This window comes from Mastigoproctus giganteus, chromosome 11 (genome assembly GCF_048544385.1).
Source record: "Mastigoproctus giganteus isolate SK-2022 chromosome 11, ASM4854438v1, whole genome shotgun sequence".
In the NCBI taxonomy this organism is placed as follows: domain Eukaryota; kingdom Metazoa; phylum Arthropoda; class Arachnida; order Uropygi; family Thelyphonidae; genus Mastigoproctus; species Mastigoproctus giganteus.
Genome location: NC_143585.1, coordinates 91066217 through 91086957, shown reverse-complemented (window position 1 = coordinate 91086957; position 20741 = coordinate 91066217). Strand labels below are relative to the sequence as shown.

Below are 20741 nucleotides of genomic sequence, written 5' to 3'. Positions count from 1 at the left end.
TCGTGTTTGGGGTTTTCATAAAAAAAAAAAAAAAAAAAAAAAAAAAATGCTCATCTGTTATTCTGTTTCTTTTTAAATATTTATTTGATTTTACGAGTGAAAAAAATCTGTTTGCAAACATATGTTCGGATTTCATGACATTTTCTTTTTTTAGGGGAAAATCTTCAGATGGGAAAGCCTTATAGAATTCAAATAGTTTAGTTTTGCAGCCTATATACTTATTTTTGAATCATATTTTGGCTTGAAGATCAATAATTTCAAGTTGCAATCTGGGATTGTAGTTTTCAGCCATAGAAGTAAATTGGTTCTGAAACAAAAGTTTGTTTTTTCATGGGATTTGATATCAGAAAATCGACTTTCAAACTTGTCAAATAGTAACTGGAATCACGAACGGCAACGATTCTTTGGAAATGTGTTTCTCCTTTAGCTCAGCACAACATTCAAAGTGAACTAAATTGTCCTGTTTGACTGGGATTTAAATAATAACAACTTATTCTGAAATGATTTGATGTCACCAAACAAATCAGACCAATTTTCCTTTCCCTTGAAGTTTTAAATTAAGAGCATTTAAATAACTAGAAATGTATGTATGAACTGCAAGATCAGACAGCCACTCCATATTTGATAGTTGTTTTATTGGTTTCCCTTTTTCTGTGTTGAAACATTCGGTGATGTTTCAACAACCACATTAAAGGCCATGCGATCTTGTAAAATTTACAGTTGAAATAACCACATTCATAACGTGTTGGAGATCCAATACTTTCCCATAAAGAGCTTCTTGATGCACAATGCAATGAATTCCAATCAGAGTTTCAGCTCCGATATTTATCATTTTCTTGGTTATTCTACCCATGACCCAATGTTTTAACTAATCATATTTTTTGCACTGCCAGTGGTGACACCTACCAGGTTTTTAATATTTAATCCTAAATTTTCGACAGATTGGCAAAAATTTTCAAAAAGATTTTCACCTGTAGTTGTTCCGCGCATACTCTGTAGATCAGCTAAATCTTCAACTGGTACAAAATTATCATTAATTCCACGTATGAAGATGAGGAGTTGGGCTGTGTCATTTACATCAGTATTGTCACCCAGTGCCACACTAAAATATTTCATTTGTTTTATGTTTTTCAAAAGTTGTTCGAACAAATTCTTTCCAATACTTTCTACTCTTCTCATAATTGTTTGTCGAGACAAACTAATGTCTTGTATCATTGTTCGTTTCTCCAGACAAATTTCTTCCACAACTTTTAACAAACAACACTTAACAAATTCACCATCATTGAATGATTTAGTTTCAAAAGCGATCAAACGTGCAACAAGATCTAGAAAATCTTGATAACTGGCACGTACAGCAGATAAATTTCTTGACTGATACGTTTTCAGTATGTTTTGTTGTTGTTTTCTTAATTCGTTTTGTAACTTTGAACACTTTTCTTTTTTGCAGCACTCCTTTATGTTGATCATAAGATTTATGATTGGAATCGGTGTCGTTTTAAATTATATTCTTTAAAAACTCCCACAGTCTCCTGACGCACCAAACACACTGCTTTTTCATGGTAATCAATGAAGAAATAGTCTTCAATTCAGCTTGGATCAAAAACACGACACTCCAAATCGATTTTCCCCTTTTGGAGCATTTTTAATGATTTTTTTTTAATTCAATACAAATTAATAATTAATTCAGTGCAATGGACAAGCTATATCAAAATACATAACTGTATTTAGCCTACATATGACGGCACTGAACCACTGTACATGTTTGATACAGTCGAGCTGGACACTTGCATGTCCTTTACATGCAGTGGCGATTGATGCTGTTTTAGTTCACTTTCTGCGCGGGCCTTATAAAAATTATTCGTGGGCCGGATCCGGCCCGTAGGTTGGACACCACTGACTTAGAGGAAAGTAGAAGAGAAATTACTGAAGCTTAACATAAGGTGGTTGGGATCTATCTGATTATATTAAGGGAGGAAGCAAAGGAGGTACCGTATTTCCCTGAAAATAAGACCAGGTCTTATATTAATTTTTGCTCCAAAAGACGCATTAGGGTTTATTTTCAGAGGATGTCTTATTTTTTCATGCACAACAATTTACATTTATTCGTTTACAACAATCTACATTTATTCATATATTCATGTACAAGAATCTACATTTATTCATATATTCATGTACAAAAATTTACATTTATTCAAGTACAGTCGTGTCATCTTCTTCTGGAGTATTGTATCATTTCGCAGTTCATATCGCTGAAGGAAGCCATCCATCCAGTGTTGTGATGCTTTGAATTCTTCTGGGGATATGTCTAACTGTGGTGCCATTGCAAGGGCAAATGCTTGAATATCAGCCCTGCGAACAACCAAAACCTTTGCTCTTCTGTCAGCAATCCATTCATAGATGATGTCTTCCAACTCAGGAAATAATGGTTGCCGACCTGATCCACACTTGTGCTTCTTAGCATTTCCCTCGTCCACCTGTTGACTGAAGTTATCGTACTCTGATCACCATTTTTGGACTATTCAGAGATCCAACTTCTTCTCTTTGCAGAAAGCTGTAAGATCCTTGCCCCGGGAGTTCTCCACGATTTTAGACGCCTCCGTAGCCAGGTGGGAAGGAGCAGCAGTGCTTAACACGCTTCTTGATTAGACCGGGGTTCGAGCCCGTCACCACCAAACACGGAGGATGCGGAAAGGTCAGAGAATGACCACTGCATATCCCGGAGCAATATGGCCTTAGTTGCTAATGCTCCTAAAAACCAAATAACAATAACAATCTCCACGATTCCTTTCTTGTACTTGACGGAATAGCTCTTTCTTTTTGCACTCATCTTGTTTAGGAATCAAAATATTATTCCCTTTAAATCTATTATTAAATCAAGTGTTAATTGAAGACTTACGAGACAGGAGTGGCAACAAAAACTGTTAAGAATGATGGACCACACAAAAGCGACGAAAAGCTACAGGCACAAAATTCAGAAAACGTTTCTTTATTTCACACGAGTGCATCAGCATGTGCCTTTGGTAGTGCATTTTCAAATTCTTGATAATGTTTTTGTCCATTGGCTGCAGTTTAGATGAAGTATTCAGAGGGATGAAAACAAGCTTCACATTTGTAAGTTTCGAAATTACCAAGTGAAGGTGGGCAGGGCAGTTGTCAACAATCAAAGTGATTTTTCTGTTTTCTTTCATCATCTTTCTGTCGAAATTTAAAATACACCGTTCAAAAATTTCACTTTTCATCCAAGCTTTTATGTTGTAATTGTAGTTCAACTCTAATGACTTTACTCCTTTGAAACATCATGGTTGTTTACTTTTGCCTATTACCAATAGCTTTGGTTTTTCATTACCAGCCATATTTGCACTAACCAAGACTGTAATTCTTTCCTTACTATTTTTACCAGCTACACATTTGTCACCTTTAAAAGGTCAGTGTCATGTTCAGCAAACATTTAAAAAATAGACCTGTTTAATCAACATTGAATATGTCTTTGGGTTCGTAGTCCTCCAAATTTTTTTTCAAAACTGTTTCTTTCCAACGAGTACAGTCTTCTCCAATTAAAACCCCACTTTCACCAGAAATAATTTTTTTGAGTAAGTCATGGCACTTTTTAAATTTGTCCAGCCAACCAGAACTGGCTTGGAAAGTTTTATGCCCCAGAAAAGATGCAACTTCATAGCCTTTTCTTTTATTAATGGCCCTGATACTGGCATGTTTTGGTCTCGAATCAACTTTACCCACTTAAAAATGGCTTCACAACATTTTCACACAGGCATAATTTCGCACGCTTCCGAATGGGTCCCGTTTCCTCAAATAGTCTGAAAATCGAAACATGGTTTTTCAGAATGATTAGCACACTACTGGCAGGAATAATGAATTTTAAAGCAATTTCTTTTTTTCTTTACGCCCCGATCTACACTATTAAGCACTTCCATTTTTTCCACTACACTCAAGGATTTCCTCTTAGACATTGTAAAGTTACTTGCAGAGCAGCTAAAACAAAACTGATTTACAGACAACTTGTACCTACCATACAGAGACAGATGAAATTTAGTGAAAGTATGGATGACTCATTTCTGCAGAACAACAGATGAATTTCTGGGATAAAGGAAAATCACTCTCTCCTAATTCTCTAATAGGGTGCTTGCAATAGAAAACAGGTTGACCAGAACCAACATCCGTGTCGGGAATATTCCTTAATCTTTACCAATGGCTGTGGACACATAGATAGCAGTTGCCGAGCGCGAGTTCTCGGTACAGCAAATGCTTTACGGGCAACACTAAATTTTGGAATGATCTTAAGGATTAAACCCTTTAGCTATTAAAAGCTAAAGTGATTAATTCTTAATCCTTTTAGCTCTTAATTCGTGATTTCTACAGCGTCAGCCCTATTGTCTAAAGGCCAGAGGTGTGAACAATGCATACCCAGGTCTCTCGAAATCAGTTCGTTATGTAGAAATTTTATTCATTATACGATAACTGTTTTCGATGTAATGACCAAGGGGAAATCAAAAAAGTTTGCTATATAGATGCTACACAGAAGTTTGTTAAAGAGAGGTCCGACGTACTTGGATTTCAGGAAAGCTTCTGATACTGTTGCACATGAAAAACTGCTATACAAATTGGAGCAATGTGGAATTAAGGGCAAGTTCTGCTATGGATAAAAGTTTTATTTAGAGGAACAAAACAGAGAGTGGGTATTAATGGACACTGCTCTTGAGGACAAATCATTAGTGAATCCTCCAGGGTTCAATGGCTGGCCCATTCTAGTTTTCAATATTTATTAATGATACTGATGAAGATTAGTATTAGTAACGGCCGTATGGTGCAAGAAAGCCTATGGCTTATGCTGCACCAGCCAAAAAAAAAAAAAAAAAAAATCCGAACAAAACAATGATATAAACAAAAATTAAATAAATAAATAAATAATAATAATTAACAAATAAATAAAAATAATAAAATGAAATAAAAAATAAATAAAAAGGAAATTAATCCTATCATCCTATGCGCTTCCCTTACCCGAAAGTACTATCCAGATGACCTTTGAATTTCCCCAAACTGTCGGCCTCTACCACCCATGAAGGCAACTTATTCCAATAATTTATAACTCGCTGGCTAAAATAAAACTTCCTGCAGTCCAATCTAAACATTTCCCCCCGTAACTTGAATTTATGTCCCCTAGTTCTAGCATCATTTATAATCTTGAAAATTTTGTCCTCATTCATTTTACTGATGCCTCTCAGAGCCTTAAACACCTCAATCAAATCTCCTCTAAGGTGTCTAGTTTCCAAACTCTGCAACCCACATATTCGAAGTCTTTCTTCATAAGGACGCCCTTTTGCCGATCTCACCAGGCGAGTTACCCTTCTTTGCACCCTTTCAAGAAGCTCGATGTCTTTCTTTAGGTGCGGTCTCCATACTTGAACACAGTATTCCAAGTGTGGTCTAACATAAGCCTTATATAATGGGATTATCACGTCCCATCTCTACTTGCAAAAGTTCGATAGATCATCGATAGGACACCATGGGCCTTCCTTGCAACCTGTTTACAATGCTCAGAGAATTTCATGTCTGACCATATCGTAACACCCAAGTCCCTTTCCTCCAGTACTGGGTTTAGTTGAACTCCACCAAGTGAATAAGTTATTTTGGGATTACTGTTTCCCAGGTGTAATACCTTACACTTTGTTGGATTAAAGCACAGCTGCCATTTTTCTGACCATTCTTGAAGTCTATCTAGGTCTCTCTGAAGAAGCTCAGCTTGACAGTGATCATTAACTACTCTACCAATTTTAACATCATCTGCAAATTTAGACATCACACCCTCTATCCCTTCATCAATGTCGTTTATGAAAATTAAAAACAACAGTGGTCCTAATACTGATCCTTGGGGAACCCCACTTCTTACATCAACCCAATCTGAGGAATAGCCATTTATCACAACCCTCTGCCTCCTACCCTGAAGCCATCCTTCTATCCATCTAAGGATTTTCCCAGTGATTCCAACCTGTTCTAGCTTATAAAGCAACCGTTCATGTGGGACTGAGTCAAAAGCTTTGCTGAAATCTAAATAAACAATGTCGAAATTATTCCCTAAATCCAGCTCGTGAGTGACCCTTTCGAAATAGTGAACCAGATTTGTTAAACATGATTTTCCCTTTACAAAACCATGCTGAGTATCCTTGAGAATTTCAATTCGATCCAAATGATCCTGAATTCCACCCTTGATCATTGCCTCCATGATTTTCCCTACTACTGAAGTCAGACTGACAGGTCGATAATTTCCCACTTCACTTTTAGAGCCACCCTTATGTATGGGTGATACATTTGCACTTTTCCAATCCAAGGGAATCTCCCCAGAGTCTAGTGATGCTCGCATAACCAGCCTCAGTGGTTCAATGCACTCGCTTGCCGCCTCTCTCAAGATTATAGGGTATATTCCATCAACTCCAGGAGCCTTACTGGTCTGTAGGCTTGAAAGTTTTTTCATTAAATAATCTTGCGAAATTTCAATATCATTAATTACATATTTTTTAACTTCGCTCCCACAATTTCCCATTGCCACAAAAGGCTTTTCATTTGTAAATATCGATGCAAAATAACTGTTGAGTTCATCTGCAACGGCAGCTGGTGTATTTATTACTGTCCCCTTTCCCTTACGTAAAGGTCCGATCTGGTTTGTCCTGCTCTTCTTGGCATTTATATATGTGAAGAATTCTTTATCCCCCCTCTTTGCTCTGTTTGCTAGTGATTTCTCATAAACTGCCTTTGCCTGTCGAACCTTTTCTGTGGCTCTATTACACATCACCTTGTAGCTGTTATAGGCTTCAGTACTTTTTATTGCTCTGTAACTTTTCCATGCCACCTTTTTCTGCTCAAGTAATGTGGCAACTTCACTATTCATCCAACTTGGAACCCTTCTCGTGGAGTATTTTTTTAATGGTATATACGCATTCAAGGCATCTGTGATTAATGTTTTAAAAGCGTACCACAGTTCAATTGTATTCATTCTCTGCGCGATATCTACCCAGTTAATAGAGGCCATGTAGTACCTTAAGGCATCATAATTTCCTTTTCTGAAATTAAAACCCATTCCTTTGCCTTTTACTTCTGCTACCTCTCTCGTCATCATCCACCGTAGAACTCCATGATCACTTCCTGCTACTGGTTCCTCTACTGTCAGCCCTGTTATGTCATCTGATTCATGTGTGATGATGAGGTCTAGGATATTCTTTTCTCTAGTACTTTCCCTGACATGTTGATACAAATAACAGTCATCTAGTTGATTTAAAAATTTTGTTCCCCATGTCGAGTTTCCTTCCCATTTACTCCAATCAATTAGAGGCAAATTGAAATCACCCATAATAAGACATTGACGCTTACTTTGAAGATATATAATAAGCCATCATAGCCGAGTGGTTAAGTATAAGGGTGCACAAGTACATGTGCATTGAGTGGGCAAGGTTCAAGCATGGCCACTCAATTTATTTAAAATTTATTTAAATCAGGCTTAATGTCTAAAATATGCAAATGATACAAATGTTGTAGGGGTGGTTAATAACAGTAATCAAGGTAAGCTACTGAAACTGCAACAAGTTCTAGAAAAATTAGCAGATTAGCTGAAAATGGCAGTTGAAATTTGACATGTGAAAGGTACTCCATATGGGTAGCAGTAATCCTGGATTAACATACCAACTGTGTATTACTACACTCAAGGTAGTGGAAAATGAAAAACCTGGGAGTAACTGTGCAGTCAGATATGAAGTTCTTTGAGCAGTGGACAGCTTACAGGGTTTTGTCAATGATATACAGAAACTTTGCTAGCAGGGTAGATGTGATTACCACTTTGTACAAGGCAATGTTTAGGCCAAATCTTGAGTACTGTGTACAGGTCTGGAGGCCTCATTTTAGGATGGATGTAGATCTTCTGGAATGGGTGCAAAGAGATCAATGAGACTGATGAGAGAAACAAAAGGGTGGTCTTACCAAGAAAGGTTTCAGTTCTGCAAACTGCAGTGTCTGCAGAGTAGGCAACTGCAAGGTGATCTGATGAGGTGTTTAAGGCTCAGCATGGATTGAGCAAGCACCATACTGATGGTATTCTTCCTCTTGCTAAGACTACTCACATGAGGAGGAATAAATTCAAACTGATAAAGGCTAGTTGCAGAATAGATGTGCAGAGGTTTGCCTTCGGCCAGAGGTAGTTTGAATGAATAATTCGAGGAAGACCTAGAAACAAATTTTAGAAAACCACTGGAAGGAGGCCAGGTGATGTGAGGATTTTTTTTTTTTTTTTTTTGGCTGATGCTTTATCAGCTAGCTTTCTTGCATTATTTGTCATTAAATAACCACATGCATTGAGCAAGCACCATAATGATGGTATTCTTCCTCTTGCTAAGGCTACCCACATGAGGAGGCATAAATTCAAACTGATGAAGGCTAGTTGCAGAATAGATGTGCAGAGGTTTGCCTTCAGCCAGAGGTAGTTTGAATGAATAATTCGAGGAAGATTTAGACAAACCATTGGAGGGAGGCCAGGTGATGTGAGGATATTTTTTTTTTTGGCTGATGCTTTATCAGCTAGCTTTCTTGCATTATTTGTTATTAAATAACCACAGAAGCCATTAGGCTTTTTATCCCAACTAAGAACTACTGTTTAAGTCTTAAACCTAAATGGATGTCAGAGGAACTGATGAGACTTGTGGCAAAGAACAAAAATACATGGGATGCATATAAATTATCAGGTATACAGAGGCCAACAGTAGATATAAACTAGTTTGCAATAAGTCCCAAAGAGGAGGTTAGGCAAGCTAAGGTAGTTTACGAGAAGTCTTTGGCAAAGAATGGAAAGAAAAGCAGCAAAGCCTTCTTTACTTATGTAAACAGTAGAAGGAAGGGATTGAATCACATTGGTCCACTAGACATGAATGGATTAACTGCTGATAATCCTGTTTAGGTTGTGGATAAACTGAATGGGTATTTGGCAATTTATACATTCACACGAGGATTTTTTTGCAGATGAGGATGTCAGAAATGAGACAAATCTTTGCAGGGAACTGAATGATTTTGTGATAGCTGAGAGCAAAGTGGAGGATAAATTGCTGAGGATAAACATAAAAAAGGCACCTGGAGTACATGGGATTTTGCCAGTTATATTAAAGGCAACAAAAGAGGTAAGCAATCTTTTAGCCATGATTATGCAGGCATCCCTGGATTAAGGAGAGGTCCCTACAAACTGGAATGTGCAAATGTATCTCTAACCATAAAAAAGATCAAAGGGTTACACGTGTAATTACCGACCCATTAGTTTGACTTCTATTCCAGGGAAAATAATGGAATCACTGGTTAAAGAAGTAATGCAGGACCACCTAGACAAGAATGCAGCTATACTGCAGTCACAGTATGGATTTGTTAAGGGATGATCTTGTCTGACCAATCTAATTGGATACTATGACACAGTTCAAAGGAAACAGATGGAAAAAATATTTTTAAAAACAGATTTCAGAACAGTTTTTGATACTGTTTTTCATAAGAGACTGCTATACATCACTTATGTCCGAGTGACACCATGTCTCCACTATCCCTGCAAAGTCTGCATTTGATGACTATATCAGTACTTCAAATTCATGAAATTTATTTACAATGCTCCTAGCATTAGTGTACATGCAAGTATGTACATGTTCTTACTCTTAGTTATGCTTACACAGACCATGTATTTACTTGTTCCATTATGATCCACAGCAGGGCTCAAAATCCCCAACACCTTGCTTTCCAGGCTGCTGCATTTTCTGATTTCTATTGGAAAATGAGGCAGCTTCGCCTCTGCCTGCAGCTCTAGTTAATCTATTAGTCTGTGCATCTCACCAAACTAGCAATTTTCCAACCTACCAATCACTACCTCAATAGCATCAGCAAATATTCTTGCACCCCTTCTATTTAAGTATATCCTATCCCTTTAAAAACAGGCTCTCCTGTTAATAAGCACAGACCATGCTGAGAAAAATTCTACCCCATGAGTCTTGCATATTCTCTTCAGGGCCAAACTGATCGAAAAAGTTGTCAACATGTATTCCCTACTATCATGTCTAGGCAGAATTGCAGACACTTTCAAATTCGATCCTAACTGCGACTTTTTCCCAACGTTGCCCTGTACTTTTTAAGCAAGTCCTCAGATCTCCTACTCTTAATATCATTAGTGCCAACACGTACAACAATATCACCTTTTGTGCCCTTAAAAGGTGAGATCTGCTCGACGTCATCTACTTATGCCCCAGCAGACAGAAGGATAGGTGGAATGGAACCCCCGGTCCTATTCCACCTCTCCTTCTTGCCCAACATATTTCCCATTTCCCTGATAATAGAGTCATTGAAAATAACCACCTCCTGTGGGACCAGTGCATTCTGCCATGTAGATTGCCACTGTGTTGCCTGATGTACAAGTGTGAGCTCTTTCACACTTGTACATCAGGCAATAAGCTGTCAGCTGCCCAACTCAATCTGGCATTGAGTTGGGCAGCTGACAGCTTAATGGAACTCCCATTTTAATTCCTTCGAGAACATCTACCCTATTCTTCAAACTCTTATAAACCCCCATCAGAATGCTGAGTTGGCACTTAATTTCTTCGCACTCTCTGCAACTAGCACACACATGGATATTCTCCTTGGCTGGATCATATCCTGTTCCAAAAAAATCCACAATCATGGCACAAGTTTGCACATTCCTAATTGTGTGATAACTAATGAAGATTTATAGAAATTTTAGTGGAAAAATCAAAGGGAACATTTTCAAAAACAGCTATTAGGAGTTTCAGTTGTGTGGACAAAGTAGATGAAGAGCATGAGTTGCTGAAATATTGTCTGGGAGTTTCATGTAATAGGTTTGGAGTTAAAAATGTCTGCTATCAATGTAATATATTCAAAATAAAATAAGTCATACTTTAAAAACAATCTGCTGAAAAAGCTTCTAAAACTAAAACTTAAAAAAAATAATTATCATGCTGTAACTAACCTACTGTCAGCAAGTACGCATAACAAATTTTCTGGAAGTGGCATTTCCATGGAATTCAAACGAAATAACACACATATTTCTTTAGATGTTGACAACTGAAGAAGGGATACTGGATGAGGCTGAAAATCTTGAGATACCCACTCACAGTCAAGACCAATAATCTATGGTATTAGTTAAAAACATATCAGATATAGCACATGATCATATGAATTAGTTATTTTAAAATTAAATACTATTAAGCAGTCAGCTGAACATAATCTAATACTGATCTGAACTAATTCATGGCCTAATCTAAATAATCCAAAACTATCAAAAATACACAATAAAAATAAAGAAAAATTATCAATAAAACAATTCTATTAATCCTCTAGTTGGCTTGCTTTATGCACTGCATCAACCAAAAGCAGAAAAACTTAAAATATCTGTTAGAATTAACATCAGTGTGAATTTTAGTATTCTTGTAGTTTGGTATTCACTTTTGATCTATACCATTAATTATTTTACAACTGGAGAAGTATAGCTGTAAAAACTTCTGTATGGTTCAGTATTTGTGTATAAAGTGCACTATGTGTCCCTCCTGCAATGATTTTTCACAAAGCTTTGGTTTGGCTTCAATTTCTTTCACTTGGTGTGTATTAGAAATGAGGTAGTCAGAATTTTTTTTTTTTTTTTTTTTTGGATAACAAGACTGCTGTTACTAAAGATATTATTTGTTATCATTTAATATGGTGTCCAAATAAAGAATAAGATTATTAAGTGCTTTTTACACTATTTATTGCCTTTTGCCACAAAAAAGACAATGTGTGAGGTAAACGATGCACCTAATCTTAGATTTTTTTTTTTTTTGAAGTGCCAACTACACAGTTAACCCTCAAGTAAATAGTAGTATTAATTTTCTAAACAAAATTTTTTGGATAACAATGTTGTTTCTAGAGAAAATTTTTGATATTATTTAATAGTGTCAGAATTAAGAATAACTTTTTATAATTTTCCAGTTTCAACTATTTATTGCCACTTATCTGAAAAACCCAAGTGGTGAACTTTGTTCACCAACTGCTGCCATGACTTTAAAAATTTGCCAGCAAAAGGGGTTAATTCAGTGGTTTTCAACCTTTTTTTTAATAATGGCACCCTTAAGTAATTTATTTTATTTTGTGGAACTCCTACTCAATTTTCTGCCTGTTAGATCCGATTCTCTCTCTCTCTGTATATATATAATGTTAAAAAAAATATGTTATATGATAGTTATTATAATAATATAATTATAAACAAAATTACAATTCATAATACAAAAGGATGTACCTTTTCATAATAAAATAAATATATAAATTAAAAAATATATATATATAAGTTTAAGTAACTTTAACCAAAATTACATGCCACCCTGGAATGTTGTTGTGACACTCCAGTTGAAAACCACTGGGTTAACTAATGGATAGCAAAAAAAGCAAGATAGCAAAAAAAGCAAGCAGTGCCGAATGATTCAAACATGCAACAAGATGGCTATCAATCATGATATAGTTTAGGGCTAAGGCCTCAGGTTACGTAAATAGTTTAATTAATACAAGTTAGTGCATTTGCATCATTTCTGTACATAGCCAACTACATAAGTAGTTATAAATTGGCATCATTAAGTATATCTCATATTGTGATTACCTTCACAATGAGTTGCCATGATATTGCCCTACCTCGAATAAGTAACGCTTCACCATAGGAGGAGACTATTCTTACTTATTCTCAGCAGATACCATCACCCATAGCACCATTTCGGAGCTTATTGGCTCCTCATCGTGGGGTGGGCAGGTACCCTGGTGTTGCAAAGATGACAACTCTGCAATTGAGTTGTTATCATTGAAACAACTATGGCTCTCGGCAAAACGCATGGCAACACCAGTTTCAGTACCACCTTTTCACGTGATCGGCAACTGTCGTCTTGCTCTGTATCACACGATAAGCTGTTGTCACCTCAAATGAGTCTTCAACTCTGTTGCAGTAATTCTCAAATATGGCTAGGTGTTGGGTGATTTATTCTCAGTTAACGGTTGTTTTATATGAGATTCCGACTTTCTGCATAGTATTTGCATCATTTAAGATTAATATGCCCTGTAATTGTGTGAATATTCTGGATGACTTCTGTTATGTACGTGGAGAAGTCACATTATGTTCAAAAAAGCATCCCTTAACTCGAGCCATAAAAAGGCCTACTTCTTGTACTTTGGATGTAAAGTAGGTGAAGAATTGGGCTCCACACATATGCTGCACTACCCGTTCATCAAAACTCAATGCATGGGTGAATCGAAAGGGGAATTTTATGCCTTTCACAGTGCCCATGATATGGAGGGAGTCAACAAATTATATCACAGACTGTTACTTCTGAATGGTGCCTCCTATTAAAAAAGGGACAACAATCATGACCATACTTATAAACAGGCACATGAGGCACTAGCCTCCATAATCATCACAGAGGGGGAGCCTCGCATCGCCTCTGTAATCTCTAATTTTTAAAGCAAAATTAGTAATTACACTAATTTGTCATACTTATTTGTGTATTATACTTTGTTGTTGGGCTCCCCCATAGCTCAGTGCTGATGCTCATGTCTTCGGTGCAGGCAGCCCACTTCGATTCCAGTGGGGCACCAAATTTATGGTGTTCACCCACCATCGTGAGGTGAAATTAGGAACTACTTATAAAAGGGCAGCAGACACTGGTCACGAAAGCCAGAAACACTACCGGTCATTATATCCTCACGAGCTATTGCAAACACAGAGTTTAGTTCAGTACTGTTCTTTACATTTCAGAGTATTTTAACATTCATATTTAAACAGATTGGTAAAAATAATTGTTTTTTTTTCTGATTAGCATTAGTAGAGGCATAAAAGAAAGCAAGTTTATACAGCATCAGTCATATGCAAGTTTTTTTTAGACTCTGGTATCTTTAAAGGGGGTCCAGCAAGAGCTTAGTGCCTCAGGCCTCAAGATGTGTAAGTACGGTCCTGATGACAATCAAGAAAAAGGCGACAGTGATGTACCCAAATATACTATCTGCAATTTGTTCTGTGCTTCACAGTGAAGTACTACCTATTCCTGAAGTTTGAGAATAGGTAGTCCTGAAGTGCTACCTATATAGGTTGTACTTAAAAGAATAAGCAGTTCTGTGCCTCGTGGTGAAGTACTACCTATTCACAACCGTTTTTCTTTACTTCATATATATCAAACTGATGAACATCAACTTGATATATATGAAGAAGTACAGCAGCCATCTACGTCAATGGATCCACCATTTTGTCCAAACCTTTATCCTTCTGAACCACATAAGATCACAGAAAGTGAGCTTAATGACCTTATCAGGGATTTCAAACTGCTGAAGAATAAGGAAGAGCTTTTGGCCTAGAGGCTACAATAGTGGAATCTTCTAGATCATTCTGTGAAAGTGACAACATTTTGTACTCAAAATAAACACCGTGATAAATTCCATCAAACAGAAGATGAACTCACTCTTTATAAGGATGTTGATGGTCTAATGGCAGCAATGAACATGAAGCACGCTCCCGAAGAATGTCAAATATTTTTAGATGCTTCAAAGGTTAGCCTTAAGGCTGTGTTATTACACAATGGAAATATGCTGCCTTCAATACCTCTTACATATGCCGTCCACAAAATAGAAACATATGCATATAGGGAAAACATCCTCTTAGGTGTACATTATCAGAAACATGAGTGGTGGATATATGGTGATTTAAAGGTAATCAATATTTTGTTAGGACTACAAAGGGGTTACACTAAATATTATTGCTTTCTCTGCGAGTGGGACAGTCATGCCAAGGATGCTGGGAATGAGATTAGCTCGGTGCGGGTGAAGTTTTTACGGCTCCAGCTAATAGAGAAGTTTTTCTTAAATTTTTACCATTTTATTGACTTAATTGGCATATTAATTTGTTTTCTAGAAGTAGCTTTATTTATTTATTTTTTTTTTTTTGTTAGTTGTTGGCACATCGGCTTCTGTGGCCATAATGCACCTCCCAAGGTTTTTGTACTACTCTGATCCAAGCCCAAGTCGGGATTTGAACCCGTGACCTTTGGTTGCCAGGCAGGCACTTTACCCACCTGGCTAGCCCCGTCAGCAGAAGTAGCTTTATAGTCCTCGTTACGATACTTAGTTTATTTATTTTGAACTTAGATAGAGATTTTGTGGGTTATTACTTAGTATCAGTAAAACTTGTACCGTTCGAAACTTGTCGCCATTGTATAGTATCAATACGGAATAGCATTACATATATCTTGAACTTGATAGCATAAGGTATAACGTAAAACTAGATAGATAAATAAGTAGCACTGTAGTAGGAATCTGTTAGCATAGTATAGTATTGGCAATTAATCAATTAAATTTATAAATCCTTTTAATTTTTATTGTAATTAAATCGAATCAGTCATTCGTGGAAATTTTGTAATCACACACCAAAGCAATGTGTGCAAAGTAGTGAAATTGCCATGGTTCAGGGGAGAACTGAAGGGGGCGATTTTTGTCTGCGTTAGTAGCACTGGTTCATCACCGTCCTCCCCACACCAAGCGGAAAAGGCCCAGGTTCGAATCCCATTTAATTACATGGGCCTTTTTCAATCCATGGCCAAGTTGGTCTCGGGTATCTATAATGCTAATAACGCATCACAATCTAAAAAAATGTGCAAAATGCGACATGTCTGCGGATCTCTTGAACAGGACATGATCTAGCCATAGAGGATGTCTTTGTGTGTGCTAGGTGCAGAGAATGTGAAGAAACTAAGTGCCATCTATGAACATCTCATAGATGCCCATCTATGAGAACTTAAAGAGTCAAACAGAAGCCATCGAAGGAATTAAAATGGGAGGCTCATCAAGCTCTCAGCTGCCCAACTCACTGCCAGAGTTCATTCTTATGCACCAGACAATACAGCAGCAATCTTAAAGGCAGAATGCAATGGTCCCACAGGAGCTATTGTTGGTGACTCAATTGTCAGGGAAACGGGATATATATTGTGCAAAAAAGAATAGGTGGAATAGGACAGGGTATGTCTGCCAGGGCAAAAGTTGCAGAGCAGATATATTTTAAGGCACAAAAGGTGATAGCACTGTTTACGTTGACACTAATGACATTAAGTGTAGGAGATCTGCGGATTTACTTGGGAAGTACAGGTCAATGTTGAAAAAAAGTCGTGAGTTAGAGTTAAATTTCAAAGTGTGATGAGAGCCTTGCCAATCAATTCGGCCCTGGAGAGATTGTGCAAGGCTCGTGGGGTAGAATTTTTATCAGCATGGTCTGTGCTTGTTAACAGGAGAGATTGCTTCTGTAGGGATGGGATAAACTTAAATAGAAAGGGTGCAAGAAAGGGTGGGTCGGAAAACTGCTAGCTTGGGCGATTCACAAACTAATAGATTAACAGTAGCCACAGGTGGAAATGATTCTTGCACTGCTTCTACTGGAATGAGCAGCAGCCCAGAAAGCAAGTTGCTGGGGATTTCAGGAACTGCTGGGAGTCATGAAACAACTAAATACATGGGCTATGTTAGAGTAACTAAGAGTAAGAACAGGTGCATGTATGCTTGCAATACATGCACCAATGCTAGGAGTACAGTAAATAAATTTGATGAATTTAAGGTTTGTTTGTTATTTGGAGAATTAGCAACTAAGGCCATATTGCTCCGGGGATATGCGATGGTCATTCCATTACCTTTCCACATCCTCCGTATTTGGTGGTCACGGGCTCGAACCCCTGTCTAATCAAGAAGCGTGTGCTACGCACGGCTGCTCCTACCTACCTGGCTACGGAGGCGCCATTTGATGAATTTGAAGTGAGGGTTTAGACATCCAAGGTGGATACTGTTAGGTTATCAGAGACGTGGTGTCACTCAGATATAAGGGATGCAGAATTAGAATTTGGAGAGTACAGTGTGTACAGAAAGGATAGGAAGGGAGGAGGGGTTAAGCTGTTAGTTAAGAAACACAAAATCTAAGGAAGTGCATCCAGCTGACATAGATAAACAGTGCAGTCTGGTGTGACATAAGCACTAGGTAAGCAAAAATGAGGGCAGGAGTTTGTTATAGGCCTAATAACTCTGATGTATCAGTAGTGAATAACTCTGACTTATCAGTAGTGATTATTCATGCATTAAGAATTTACAGATAAAGAAACACTAGGAGGCAGTGATCAAAGTGTACTGATGTGGAATTTACTTAAAGATGTAATTACCATCAGGCATAAAGACAAGAGTGTTTGATTTCGTAAAGGTAACTACAGTGGTCTCAGAGATTTTTTAAATTCTATACAGTGGCACCAACTGATGTTTTACCAACAGCAAATTCTAAATGGGAAACATTCAAGGAAGTAATTTTGGAAGCTACTAGGCTTTTTGTTCCAACTAACAAATACTGCTCTAGGTTTTGGCCCAAATGAATGTCAGATGAACTAATGAGACTCGTGGCAGAGAAGAAAAATGCATGAGATGCACATAAATTGTCAGGCAACACAGAAGCCTATGGTAGATATGTTGTTTGGTTTTTAGGAGCATTAGCAGCTTAGGCCATATTGCTCCGGGATATGCGGTGGTCATTCCCTGACCTTTCCGCATCATCCATATTTGGTGGTGACGGGCTCGAACCCAGGTCTAATCAAGAAGCGTGTGCTACGCACTGCTGCTCCTTCCCACCTGGCTACAGAGGCACCATGGTAGATATAAGCTAGTCTGTAATGAAGTCACAAATGAGGTTAGGTAAGCAAAGGCAGATTATGAAAAATCTTTGGCAAAGGATGCAAAGAAAAACAGCAAACACTTTACTTATAAACTCTAAATGGATGGGAATGAATCAGATTGGTCCACTTGATATCAATGGTTTGACTGTAGATGATCATTCTCTGATAGCTGCCAAACTAAATGAGTATTTTGCATCTACATTCACACGAGGAGAGGGACAGATGTTTATCAAGCTCTAACAGGGAGTTAAATGATTTTGTAATAACTAAGAGCAAAGTGGAGGAGAAATTGTTGAAGTTAAACATAAGAAAGGTTCCTGGGGTAGATGGGATCTATCCAGTTATATTAAAGGAGGTGGCAAAGGAAGTAAGCAAATTAGCTTATTTGCCAAAATTATAAGAGCATCCTTGGACTCGGAGGAAGTCCCCACATACTGGAGATGTGCAAATGTATCCAGAGGCGGATTTATAGCGGGCGCACCGGGCGCGCGCCCTGGGCCCCGACTTCTGAAGGGCCCACGCAAAACCCCAACAATTTAGTTGAACATATTAGTTCAAAACTTTGTGATTATTATTATGCTATTATTAATTATATTATACATATATTATATTCAAATTTTTTTGGAAATAAAACATTAATAGTACATAATATTTTTTATTTATTTAAAAAAATGGTTAACGTGTATTTTTATTTTCCCTGTCTCTTTTTTTTAAGGGGCCCAATATTTTCTTCTGCACCCAGGGCCTCAACCGACCTTAATCCACTCCTGAATGTATCTCCAATTCACAAAGAGGGATCAAAGGGCGACACGAGTAATTACAGACCTGTTAGTTTGACTTCTGTTCCAGGGAAAATAATGATGTCACTAATTAAAAACCGCTGCAGGATCATCTAGACAAGACTGCAGTGATAATTCAGACACAGCATGGGTTTGTTAAGGGAAAGTCTTGTCTCACCAATTTTATTGGATACTATGACGTGGTCACAAAGGAACTGGATGAAAAAAATAATTTTGATATCATATACTCTGATTTCAGGAAAGCTTTTGATACTGTTGCACATAGAAGACTACTGTATAAATTGGAGCCGTATGGCATTAAGGGCAAGTTGCCACAATGGATAAAAGGATGGTTCAGTGGGAGAAGACAGAGTTGTAATCAATGGGTACTGCTCTATATGAACTAATGTTATTAGTGGTGTCCCTTGGGATTCGGCCCATTGTTGTTTTGTATATTTATCAATGATATTGATGAAGGTATATCAAGCTTAATGTCAAAGTTTGCAGATAACACAAAGGTTGGCAGGGCTGTTAATAACAGTAATGACAGTATGCTGCTGCAACAGGATCTGGAAAAGTTGGACAGATGGGCTGAGAAGTGGCAACTGAAGTTTAACATTGACAAATGCAAAGTACTGCATATGGATAGCAGTAACCCAAGAGATATGTTCCAACTGGGTGGTGTTACACTTGGGGTAGTGGAGAATGAAAGAGACCTGGGGGTAATTGTGCAGTCAGCTATGAAGTTTTCTGAGCAGAGTAGGTCTTGGGGTCTTGTCAATGACATACAGGAATTTCGCGAGCAGGGATAAGGAGGTGATTATCCCCTTGTATAAGGCAACGGTCAGGCCACACCTTGAGTACTGCATACAGATCTGGAAGCCTCATTTTAGGAAGGATGTACAGTTGCTAGAAAGAGTACAGAGAAGGTCAACAAGACTGATGAAGGGGGGGTGCTCTTATGAAGAAAGGTTTAAATTCTGCAAATTGCAGCTTCTGGAGAGTAGGCCCCTGCAAGGCAATCTGATTGAGATGTATAAGGCCTTGAATGGATTGAGCAGACTCAATGCTAATGGGATTCTTCCTCTTGCTCAGATTACAAACCTGAGGGGACTTAGATTCAAATTGAGGAAAGACAGTTGTAGAGTAGACTTGCGGAAGTTTGCCTTTAGCTAGACGGTGGTTGACTGCTGGAACAAATGTCCATCTGTTGTTATGGAAGTTGATAGCTTAAATAAATTCAAGGCAGAACTAGACAACCATTTGGAATAAATAGATCAGTGAAATAGGAAGGGGTTTTTTTTTTTTTTTTGGGATGAAGCTGTATAAGCTTGCTTTCTTGCATCATGTGCCTATACTAATATTAATATGGACTACGAGAAGAGGAGTTGGCTTCAACAAAAATCATTAACACCTGGAATGAGAAACGTAGCAATTGAACCTCTGGTAGGTCCAAACAAAGTTTTGCTTCCACCACTCCACATCAAACTGGGGCTTGTGAAAAATTTCATGAAGGCTTTGAAAGTGAATGGTCCTGCATTCACATACTTCCAAGAGAAATTCCCAAGACTTATTACATTTTTTAATTTTTCATTTTTATTAGTAAGACTTAGTACAGAGAAGATTAAGGCAGGCACTTTCATTGATCCACAAATAAGGCAACTTTTCAAAGACGAACAGTTCCAAAGTACCCTTGGTGATAGCGAGAAATCAGCATGGAAAGCCTTTAAAAATGTTTTGACTAGTTTTCTAGGAAATGTTAAAGCTGGAAACTACAGGCAGCTTGTGGAAGATCTCATTATTTCTTATGAAAAACTGGATCATAAAGTGTAAAGAGTTTTGGGTCTAATGGGCAGCAGGGGCTTCCTCCCATCTCTGTGTTGTGTACTTTGTGAAGATGAGAGATTTTACTAAAAAGTGTGTGTTGTTCCTCCCTTTTAGCCATTGGGCTGCCAGTCAGACCCCATGTTGCCCACACTTCGCCCTGAAGAGGCAGGTCAGGCATAGAGGGATCGCAGTAGAAGTTCTTACTCTGACAGGCCCTGCCATCTAGTTTCCTAAGATTTCAGTGGCTATGTAGTGGTATACAATATATATATTGTATATACATACAATATATATATACTGTATATATATATATTCAGTGGTATACAATATATATAGATGCAACATTAAGCTTAATTTAGATTAAGAGTAGGGAAAAAAATTAGAGTAGGGAAGAAGATTGAAG

General features: G+C 37.7%; 1 protein-coding gene across 1 annotated transcript in view; it reads right to left on the bottom strand.

Moving 5' to 3' along the window:
• LOC150078253 (exonuclease 3'-5' domain-containing protein 2-like) overlaps positions 1-20741 on the bottom strand; it is a 163514-nt gene that overhangs the window by 106947 nt on the left and 35826 nt on the right. The window contains exon 3 of the mRNA XM_090384514.1: positions 11006-11166. Coding sequence (XP_090240640.1) covers positions 11006-11166 — 161 coding nt within the window. The remainder of the gene's footprint in view (positions 1-11005; positions 11167-20741) is intronic.